At 41.6% G+C, this 12,413-nt stretch overlaps 2 protein-coding genes across 2 annotated transcripts in view; both read right to left on the bottom strand.

Moving 5' to 3' along the window:
* LOC137297853 (MKI67 FHA domain-interacting nucleolar phosphoprotein-like) overlaps positions 1–12,413 on the bottom strand; it is a 273,252-nt gene that overhangs the window by 120,077 nt on the left and 140,762 nt on the right. The gene's annotated exons all lie outside the window — the stretch shown is intronic.
* On the bottom strand, positions 8,781–10,809 carry LOC137298769 (leucine-rich repeat and coiled-coil domain-containing protein PF3D7_0703800-like). Its single transcript, XM_067831045.1, has 2 exons — positions 10,456–10,809; positions 8,781–8,831 (listed from the first exon to the last, which is right to left on the bottom strand). The coding sequence occupies exons 1-2, from the start codon at positions 10,807–10,809 to the stop codon at positions 8,781–8,783; spliced, it is 405 nt and encodes a 134-aa protein (XP_067687146.1).

The following is a 12,413-nucleotide window of genomic DNA, read 5'->3' as shown; positions in this document are numbered from 1 at the left end:
TCACTGGATTGTCTGACTCAGACTCGATTATTTACAGACCACAGTAATATAGAATGTTTTGTGTTAAGGCAGATGTTGTTACATACGTTTACTTCACAACATAGGTTAAATATAAAAGCGACAGAATCTTGTTCACATCCATAATAATTATCTGAAGAGTCTATTCCACGATTCCGACTATATCATGAGCACATATTTACAAACCACTATCGAATATTAATATTATGCCACCTGAAACGTGAGCGTGTCGTGGCTCAACGGCGGCATCCGTCAACAACACATGCAAATGCTGCCCACTGATTTCCATATAACCTTTCGAAAATTTCAATGAAAAACCTGTAGGCTAAATTCCCTTGTAGTGATCTTCCCAGTCAGAGAACATATTCTGATTTATATACGTAAAGAAGCAGATCAACAAGATGACGAGAACAATAGGAGCATACCGGGATACTCTTCTCGTCTAAAGGTCTTACCCTGTATTTTTCCTAGATCTTATCACCTTCAGACATATTGTCATGAACCTCTGGAGACCTCTTTGTGATAGAAATAAAGTAACTTATTAAAAAACCATGGTCTCACATGTATCAAGATATTTTTGTCAACAGTAGTGGCAATAAATCCAAAGTAGCAGACGTCGTGATGAAAATACACACGGACCTCGCTTGAGTGTATAGCTGAGTGTGTATTGTCAACTACTAATTTCGTTTGTTCGTTATGAGTATATGTTAAATCATCAAGTTCACACCAGTACCTACCTATCAAACTAGGTGATATATTCCTCGCTAAATGCTTGACGACAGTCCTTTTTGCAGCTTGTTAGTACACCCCTCCCTAACGTATAGACACACCCCAGTCTCCAAATGCTTGACAGCATGTCTCTCTAGTTGCTTGACAGGTGCTGAATAACAGACTTATCAGTAGGATGATGACTTCCCTTTTCACATCGACTGCTTGACAACAAGCCTTTCAACTCGTCCTGACATCTTTCCCGTCAAGCTCCTTGAAAACACAAACGTTATTATTCAAGTCCTGGACAGCGCCCCCATGTCACTTGAAAGTAACTTTCTGGTTGCTGCACCTTCCTCAACACTTAGTTGACACACTCTCGCGAGCTCCACATCTGGTTATCCATATCCTTCTTCTTCACGACATCATGTATCAGCATTTGGTGACAATGTCCTCCTCTCCACTTGTCCAGTGCTCCCTCCTCTCTATCGACTTCACAAGTAACTTCCAGAGATGGTAGCAACACAACTCGCATACAATGCTTGATAACACACAACCCTGCTTGACAACACCCAAAGGGCACGGCCCCCGACAGCTACTAAACTTTATTTTACTCTCCACCGGCTTGACAACAAAACACTCTCCGACTACAATACAACGTGTTACTATTTGTCAAACCGTTCGTAAAATCTCCCAGTGTCCCCATCAGATTCAGGATCAACTCCAGGTATGTCTTTCAAGTTGACCTTTCACAAACATTATTAAGTAGCTTTTCTCCAGCAAAAGGTGAATTAAAACTTGGTTGTGACGGTCGGAAATCATGATAGTTCTCTTATTCTACAAAAGTAAGTATTTTTGCTGTAACTACAACCCCGTTTCTTAACACGTGTCCATTAGTCAGTGATCTCTTTTGTTAAAAACTTACTGATCCTGGATTGACTTAAATAGAAATTATGTGGACAGAGATGACGCAGAAGAATTTCAGCCTATACATTAACAGGGTTTGTTACATGCATACTTATTTTAAACTAATAGCTTTAACAACAATAGTCCATAGCCACAAATAGACGATATACCATTGCAGATGCTATGGTTTTGTTACTAGCGTGTAATAAGACGCTATATAACATATGCAAACATGATAAGGTATTTTCATAAATCAGGGTTGTGTCAATATGATTGTGAAATTCGTTTCATAAAAAACATTGCTTCACAACAACAGGTCATAGGTTTTATTTCCGCTATATGGAGCTTTTAAAATGAACATTTACTCACCAGTTAGTAAGAATATAATATCATTACTAATGTTGAACAAACAAATATAAGTGAATAATGTTACAAGTAATAATGGAGGCATAAAACATAGAATAGCATCCAGAATAAAATAGCATTCAGACGAAATTATATAAAAGCGTTACCTTAATGTGGAAGCAATAATAGTGATGACGCAGGTGACATTAAGCCACCAGTGTGTTACCTTATTGTGGCAGCAATAATAGTGATGACGCAGGTGACATTAAGCCACCAGTGTGTTACCTAGTCTGTTGCAGGAACACATTGATGCTGGTAGGCAGATGTGGAGGTTACTCAACACCAGAGGATGGGGTGAATTTGATGAATAAATAATGGTCGTTGATCTATCATGATCTGGTATCGAAAGCTGGCAGTCCAAATAACTGTGAGTATTTGGAGATAAGGGTCGGTTTAGACAGTTCTGGTGCATAGCCAACATCTTGATAAAGTGGAAAGGTATCGTTCCTCTGATTGGTCGAACTGTATCTTGATTGTTTCACATTTAAATCCAAGACTGTAGCTACGTATAATTTCTTTCCATGTGTTATTACTGGATTTACCAGTGCTAATATGGTTAACCCAACAACAGAATATTGAAGGGAACTTGTATTCGACTATGCTAATTAAATCTCCCATTCGTTTAAGGAATCAAGACTAGACTGTTACGCCATTGTTGAAAGAGAGGTTTGGTTGCAATTGCATTGCCCTTTCAACACTGATAGCAATTAACGACTATGGAAACCAGTCAGGCAATTTTCAAGGCACAAAGTGGCAACAACATCAAATGTGTTGTGCTTAATTATGTGTCATAATGTGTCAAAGATCAAGAAGTCTGTAGAGTACCTTAAGGAGGTTCGCAGACGCACATTAAGGAGGTTTGTACATAGACGTAGAGTTCTAATGAGTCACTACTATCATGCGAAAGTTTGCAATGTGTGCTAAATACATACTTCGTTCTGGGACTAATAACTCTTCCGGGACATGCATGATGCCCTGAACACATTGTGTATTGAATGAACAGTACTTTATCAGAGTTAAAAACACGTGTTGTAATGTACAAAACCATATAATATCTAACAATATTGGTAGGCTTAGTGGGGACGTTGTATCAGTGACTGGTTGAGCTAGTTATTACACAACGCACTGTTTGTTTCCCCGTTGTCAGACAATAGTACATATTTTCTATTTCCGATTCTAAAGGTTAATGTCTTGAGGTATTCTGTTGTAAAGCGTCACTTAAATGTCAAGTAGATTTTTTGAAATGTGATAACAGTGCGAGGGTTGGATCAGTAGGTGTTCCACCAGATAGTCAGTAAAAACGTATGCGTCACTGCATGAGGAACCAGTGTCATATTGTTGATATGAAGTGATAACTTTAAATATCTCACCAAGAGGCAATGAGTCTAGGTCAATGTTTGAAAGGCGTGTTTTCATAGCTGTTTTGAAAACATATTACTGGACCCATTACAACATGGGATGGATCGCCCTACGTCGCTGTTTGAAGACTTTTAGAAACTAACCTCACGGAGTACATGTGCCATTCACGCGAAAATGGCAGACCTAGGTATGACGTGTCCATCTAAATCTGTCAACTTATATATTTGATATAAATAACCAATATGTACAAAACCACGCTGAAGTATTTTAAAAAGCGTTATGAAAAACACACAACTAATTCGCAAACGAATTAACGCTTATATTTGATTTTAGAAAATAATTAATCTGCTAAGGCCAGTGATAAACGAAGGTAGATTTCGTCAATATCAAACGTAGCTTAACTGAACATTAATTAAAATCAGTCAATTAATATCCTGACACATATAAATGAGCCTTGCTTTTGTATTTGATTCCTCTAATCCCGTTGCACACGAGGAGTTGCTTATGTTAACCCGCATCTGATTTTGCTAGTCGTCATCCGAGGACAGCATATATGCCCTTCGAGGCATTGTGCAGCAATCTGCCACTCGTGGATGGACGGGTCAGCAACTCCATGGAGACAGCTGTCAGCTTTGTTACTCCCTGACAAATGTGATCTTGTTTTCACTGGCCGAATCCAGTTCACTGGGTCAAATTCGTAATGTCTGCATCCTTGAAATTTATAACGTAACACACACTATGTACCAGCACTATCGAAGACATTAGGCAACAACACTGTCAGACACATTAGGCACAAACACTATCAGACACATTAGGCACAAACACTATCAGACACTTTAGGCGACCATATACATTAGGCACTAACACTGTCAGACACAACAGGCACCAACACTATCAGACACTTTGAGCACTTTAGCCGCTAACACTGTCGGACATATTAGGCTCTAAGATAAGATATCTGTACAGATTACACAATGATATGATAGCCGTACAGACTTCGGCTCGATATCCGGGTAAAAAAAAATGTTTTCCCACACCGCACTGGCATTTGTCACGTGAGTGGCACAGTCGAATTTATGTGTGCTTTCATCTTCAAGATTTTTCTGTGTTCTCTGAAACTTCAAGTCTTACAAGCTTCTAATTATTGGAACTGCCCACATCAGATAAACTAGATTCCTCCCATCGAGCTGTTGTTACACAGCAGTCTATTGAATCCTTGCTGGAACAATGCATATACTTTCAACATTGAATGTCAATAACCTTCACGGCCACATAACAATATATCGATATGTTTTCAACTAGTAAAAGTTATGTTGTGCCTCTGAAGACACTTAATAAATTACAAACCTGAGTGGGGTCAGAATACAGTGGAGGCTGTGTATTGCAGTTTACTTGATAGATTAATTAACCTGTAGTAAAGACGACTGAAATGTTGTGTTCCACTGTTGACTACAGGAACACAAATCTTAGCACTGTGGTTATCCAGTAAGTACTTATGCGTCGATATGATCGCTCTCCACTCTCCACTGTCGTCTCCTCCAGATAGGTCTGTCATTGATGAGTGATCGGGCAGTCAGGCCCGGCAATTTGTTAAAGTATGGACATGTGACTGAGCACTGCTGTCAGATCTCTGGGACCCTGCACGTCTGAGTCCCCAGCAAGGGACAACGCTTCTCCATTTAGTCAACGAGAGTAATGGCCGTGGACCTGTTTAGGGCTGGGAAATGAGACGGGTCTCAGACGCTGATCAGCGTCACACTGCGTCTGGCTTACAGCAACCTGCACACAAAGCGGTGAAGTGACATACTCACATAGTGGTGAAGTGACATACTCACATAGTGGTGAAGTGACATACTCACATAGTGGTGAAATGACATACTCACATAGTGGTGAAGTGACATACTCACATTGTCGTGAAGTGACATACTCACATAGTGGTGAAGTGACATATTCACATAGTGGTGAAGTCACATACTCACATAGTGGTGAAGTGACATACTCACATAGTGGTGAAGTGACATACTCACATAGTGGTGAAGTGACATACTCACATAGTGGTGAAGTGACATACTCACATAGTGGTGAAGTGACGTACACACATAGTGGTGAAGTCACATACTCACATAGTGGTGAAGTCACATACTCACATAGTGGTGAAGTGACATACTCACATATAGGTGAAGTGACGTACACACATAGTGGTGAAGTGACATACATAGTGGTGAAGTGACATACTAACATAGACACGGAATGGGGAATTGACACGGAATGGGGAATTGACATAGACACGGAGTGGGCAAGTAACATAGACACAGAATGGGGTACTGACATAGACACGGAGTGGGCAACTAACATAGACACAGAATGGGGTATTGACATAGACACGGAGTGGGCAACTAACATAGACACAGAATGGGGTACTGACATACACAGAGTGGGCAACTAACATAGACACGGAATGGGCTAGTGACATAGACACGGAGTGGGCAACTGATGTAGACACGGAATGGGGAACTGACATAGACACGGAGTGGGCAACTGACATAGAGACAGAGTAAGGTACTGATACACACACACAGAGAGGGGTACTGACATACACACAGAGAGGGGTACTGACATACACACAGAGAGGGGTACTGACATACACACAGAGAGGGGTACTGACATACACACAGAGAGGGGTACTGACATACACACAGAGAGGGGTACTGACATACACACAGAGAGGGGTACTGATACACACACAGAGAGGGGTACTGACATACACACAGAGAGGGGTACTGACATACACACAGAGAGGGGTACTGACATACACACAGAGAGGGGTACTGACATACACACAGAGAGGGGTACTGACATACACACAGAGAGGGGTACTGACATACACACAGAGAGGGGTACTGACATACACACAGAGAGGGGTACTGACATACACACAGAGTAAGGTACTGATACACACACAGAGAGGGGTACTGACATACACACAGAGAGGGGTACTGACATACACACAGAGAGGGGTACTGACATACACACAGAGAGGGGTACTGACATACACACAGAGAGGGGTACTGACATACACACAGAGAGGGGTACTGACATACACACAGAGAGGGGTACTGACATACACACAGAGAGGGGTACTGACATACACACAGAGAGGGGTACTGACATACACACAGAGAGGGGTGCTGACATACACACAGAAAGGGGTACTGACATACACACAGAGAGGGGTACTGACATACACACAGAGAGGGGTACTGACATACACACAGAGAGGGGTACTGACATACACACAGACTGGGCAACTGACATACACACAGAGAGGGGTACTGACATACACACAGAGAGGGGTACTGACATACACACAGAGAGGGGTACTGACATACACACAGAGAGGGGTACTGACATACACACAGAGAGGGATACTGACATACACACAGAGAGGGGTACTGACATACACACAGAGAGGGGTACTGACATACACACAGAGAGGGGTACTGACATACACACAGAGAGGGGTACTGACATACACACAGAGAGGGGTACTGACATACACACAGAGAGGGGTACTGACATACACACAGAGAGGGGTACTGACATACACACAGAGAGGGGTACTGACACACACACAGACTGGGCAACTGACAAAAACACATAGAAAATCCAGCAAGACGTTATTGTTGAAATCATATTTACTGAGACTTTTTCTTAACATTGGAGTCGGTGAGTTAATTTATGTTTTAAGCCGTTTTTACCAATATTCCAGGAATTTCTAGGAGGAAGAAACAAGAAACAGGTTCCGCACAGTATGCCCACGCGGAGAATCGAGCCTGACAATCAAACCCGAAAGCGAACGTTTTCACCGCTGTGCCACCATACCGCCACTGTGTACTAAGTGAAGACAAGCACTATACAAGCACTACTCAAACATCACACACGCACAATAACATCTACACACGCCAAACGTTCTCTACACACTACTATATGGCAATGTAACTTGTAAATATTTAACAGTTTATGAAATTAGTAACAACAGGGGAATGTTTAATTTTATTTGTAATCAAATTACATTGATGTGTTAAGATTCAGTTTAAGTTACTGTCATTGTGTTGTCACGACGGTAAGACGTCAGGAATGTACTGCAAGTAATGGACGGTGTGGGTGTTTCTATGTTTAGATGCTTTAACATCCGTGTGATCGAGAACCTCCGAATGCTCACGCACTACATATGTACTCCTCGTATACTACACAAAATCTAGAAAAGGACTAGTGGTGTAGGACACACACACACCTCGCTTATTACACACACTCACAGACACATACTACTCAGTTTGGAATACATACACACACTACGCGTGTAGGACACACACACTACTCGTTTAGTACACACACATAAACACACTACTCGTTTAGTAAACACACACTCAGACACACACAATTCTTTTAGTACACATTCACAGAAACAGACTGCACGTTTAATATTAAACATACACGCAATAGCCGAGTAGGACACACACAATACTCGTTTAGAACCCCCCACAGACACACACAATACTCGTTTAGAACCCCCACAGACACACACAGTACTCGTTTAGAACCCCCCAGACACACACAGTACTCGTTTAGAACCCCCCACAGACACACACACTACTCGTTTAGAACCCACCACAGACACACACACTACTCGTTTAGAATCCACCACAGACACACACTACGCGTTTCGTACACATACATACTGCTCGTTTAGTACACACACACTCAGACACACACTAGTCTTTTAATACACACACACTACTCATTTAGTGCCCACACAGACACACTCACAGACACACACTACTCGTTTAGTACACATACTCACAGACACATACTACTCGCCCGATACACGCGCACACATTACTAATACACCACGCACTGTTCATGGACAACACAAGCACTATCCATAGATTACAATAACAAACTCATTCAAGGACACACACATACAGGTAGCTACCTGAAGGCGCTGTGTATGGCCATGTTGCAGGTCACCCCATGTCATCCTGTCACTCCGTCACCAACGGAGGCCATTAAAACAGTCTCCTTGTCATTGTCGCGCATGGATGGGAAGAATTGGGACTTCATTACGTTACCTGACAAAACAGCGTGGAACAAGACTAACTGATGTCGCCCGAGTAATCTAATCCAAACGAAATCAACTCGCAGCCAACCTCATTATCTCCATGAAAGCAACACAAACTTGTTAATCCGCATGGTTGCAGCTATCAACTCTATGCAATCTCCGGCGCTGACTCTATTACAGATATTTTTTGCTCTTTCAAAAGTAAAACTGAACTGATTTTAAACGATCGCCAATGTGTTTACGGATGATTATTTACTGTGCATCTCTACAGGGTGCACATGTTCTGCTTGCCTGTTGCACACGGGGTGACAGAGTCCTGGATACACAATTTGAAGACAATTGAAACGCAATCTCTTTGAAACTGATCTTTTTCCCCTCTCGAGTCAAAATCTTTCATGACGTCAACACGCCAAAGTGCATGTCTTCCACGCGACAATACAGGCGGAAGCAATTATGGTGAAGTCGTAAGTTTAATTCTTTGCCTGTTATTTTCATACCATTGCATTGCATATTTACAAGTACAGCACAATGTAGTCAGTGTGTGAGACACACATATACTGTTATGTGTGTGTATATGTACATGTATTGCAAGTAGTAAGATATTGTATCAACATCAAGCTTAATTCTTAAATCTTCTCTTTTCAGTCGTTTTGCTGGATGAACTGTCATTCTCTGCCACTGAGGAGTATATGAGTTTTGCTGGTACTGTGTCCAGATGGCCAGCTAGGAGAATCCATAAACAGAAGTATGAGAACAAGGGAGAGGTATTTCAAAGTTGCAAACATGTACTTTCGGCTCAGTAGGAATGAATGTTGAATGTTTAATGTGATATTACTATTCATGTAAATGTATACTTCCAAATTCAGACATGCGCGTCTGTGTGTCGTTGGGAGATTGCGTGAGTGCGTTGAGTTTAAAGCCATAATATTTAGGTTGCATTTAACAGTCTGATGTCGGAGGAAAGTCTCAACTTTCGCAAAGTAATTTGAACTGAATGTCTTACATACAGAAATTTAGAACACGTGCGTCACAACAAGAGTTGAGAAGACCTCTCAAGATTACTTTCATTGCTTGATGAGTTGATGACCATGGGTTCTGGGTTCGAATCCCTCTACCTGTCCAGTTTGGGCTTCACACGTTATAGCCAAGTGGGCAATCTAACTCGGGTCTTCGGCAACACAGAAACTGGCATGGCGTAAACCAAATGGCATCGTACTAAGTGTTGTTATTTCCAACTCTTTTGTTCGATAATTCACTAGTTACACTGTGTTGCACTTCAGTGAAATTTCACATTAACAATACAATTCAGAAACAAGAACACACAGAGTCAGTTAAAAATGTTTTGAAGCATGTACCTACCCCGTCGCCTAGTTATCAGACGTTCAGAGTTACAGCACAGGTCCCATAACTTCTGGATAGTTCCTCAGAGAAGACGCCCGATCAGCTGTATGATTCCAGGATTACAATACGTTATTGTCTGGTCTTGATTGATGAACTGATTCCCCGAACTAGCCACATAAACTACAAAGACTGTCTTTGAAACTACGCCCCTAAATATATTGTTATTTGGTCCAAATTGTCTGTGATGCTGTGAACGCAGACAAACTTACAGCTGTTCCCACAGATCTATTTCACTTGGATAATATGGCAAAATATGCGGGCTCTGCCATCTTACATAATTATTTAGAAACACTTGTTGGGGTTGGTCAGTAAAACTGGCAATGCCAGAGAAGCATATATGTACCGTTCTCACAATTAGGTATCAGTCAAATGAGACTGACAGACATTGTTCGGTGTGTCTGGTGCAAACGTACTACATACGTGTAATATTACATCAGAAATTACACCTTCAGGCTGCAAAGTGCATTTTTTATATTATTTACCTAAGAGTTTGCTTTAGGAAATAACTACACCCGATGTGCTACTCTGTCGTACCCTACCGTTTCTGATGGTGTTCCTGATGGTGTTCCTGATGATGTTCCTGATGGTGTTCCTGATAATGTTCCTGATGGTGTTCCTGATGGTGTTCTTGATGATGTTCTCATGGTGTTCCTGATGATGTTCCTGATGGTGTTCCTGATGATGTTCCTCAAAGTGTTCCTGATCATGTTCCTCAAAGTGTTCCTGATGGTGTTCTTGATGATGTTCCTCATGGTGTTCCTGATGATGTTCCTCATGGTGTTCCTGATGATGTTCCTGATAGTGTTCCTGATGATGTTCTTGATGTTGTTCCTGATGATGTTCCTGATAGTGGTCTTGATGATGTTCCTAATTGATGGGAAGTCCTTTACCATGCACACCTGCTCCTGCTGCTATAGTCATGGCTGTAACTTGTTTTGACGTTTTAGCCGGGTAACAGGGTTACTAGAGGCGTTGCCCATCCTCGGTATACACTGAGTTTCAGGGTACTTCTACTACATGTACGATGGCTGTACGTGGGTAATGACTGAGTTCCAGGGTAACAGTGTTACTAGAGTCGTTGGTGTATTTGTGTCACCATTGTGAGTACTATACTGACTGGGATCAATTCTCTTGCGTGTTGTGTGTCATGCGTCTTGCAAAATGTGTTCTGTGTCAAGACCTTCCAGTACATTCATACCCTAAGGGCTATGGGCACTTAGGCAGAGGCCACAGTCTGTAACCATTTGACTTTTACAGGAAATAACTTTCCCTGCTGACACCTATATCACGTCCACTTCCGGGAAACATCGTCTCTCCTCCGTGAGGAAATCTAACGTGCGATAGAAAGGCTTGCTTATTGATTCCATGGTTACCAATTACATTCATCGGCAGAGTTCGCGAGAGTAAATGTGTTTGTACAAAGAAATAGTTTTACGTGGTTTTAAGAGAGTAATGTCGATGTTAACAACCTCGTTTCTCATCTCAGTTCCTTTCCTCACATGTATGGAGGCGCGATGTGTGTAGAGCTCCCATTCTTAGGTCTAACTTGAGCACATTTCTTGTTGCCAGTCAACAGGTTCTATCTCATCGAGTGCAGAGTGGGCTCACCGCCTACAGTAACCGTGAAATTAGGGTCATTCATTGCTTCGAATTGACTGTCATTCACGGTGATACACACAACACGTCCCAACCTTCAACGGATATTTCAGAAACAAACTATTACATTTTAGCAGCTTAAATGCGTTACACAGAATACGAAAAACGTTCTCCATATATCTGTGTGTGTTTTTTCCGATTACGTGTTGGTGACGTTGTAACAGATGCAGCAGGCGAGGATCATGAATACGCCCTAACGAGGTAACATCTTTCGCCATGACCTTCTCACTGACAATACTGTGGAGCTTATCTCGCAGAGGAAAAATCGGTCAACGCTATGTTCTGATCTAGTCATCTAGACAACGAACACTGATTACATTAACCTTCGGACACACCAATTTTGTTCAATAACCACTGAAGGTCTATGGTACCATAATAACTAGAAGGACATATCAACAACGATACATAGCTAGCCACATGTGAGACATAATACATAGTTAAACATCAGTACATAAAAAACTAATGGAAAAAATAAGGGAGCACATGAAAATACAAGTGTTCCTTTATTTATTTCCAAAATTTCACTCACGTTGTAATACATACTTGTGAAGAAACCTGGAAACATAAAGCAACACTTGTACTCTCATGTGTCGCCTTATTTGTTTGACGGCCGGCCAAAAGCCCTGTGGGACATGCGACATAATGTATAGAGCTAAGACAGCACTCTAATAGACAAGGAACAATAGTAAACAAACAAGAGATACATATACGATCATTTACCATGGGTGTAACTAAGATATCATCACTGTCATCTACGACTAGGATATAAGCAACTTCCCATACATCTAGCGTGTACATGCACTGTTACATACAAATAGTATGTAGCGGCCCGTCGTCTTAA

The sequence above is a fragment of the Haliotis asinina genome, chromosome 10 (genome assembly GCF_037392515.1).
Source record: "Haliotis asinina isolate JCU_RB_2024 chromosome 10, JCU_Hal_asi_v2, whole genome shotgun sequence".
NCBI lineage: Eukaryota > Metazoa > Mollusca > Gastropoda > Lepetellida > Haliotidae > Haliotis > Haliotis asinina.
Note: the sequence above shows the minus strand (reverse complement) of the source record. Positions and strands in the feature narration are given on the sequence as shown.

Excerpts from the sequence above, each read along its gene's own strand:
- LOC137298769 (XM_067831045.1), bottom strand. The coding sequence starts at position 10,809 with ATGGTAAAGGACTTCCCATCAATTAGGAACATCATCAAGACCACTATC. Across the intron at positions 8,832-10,455 it reads CAGGAACACCATCAGAAACG|GACTCTGTCACCCCGTGTGC; the intron begins GTAGGGTACGAC and ends TTGTGTATCCAG.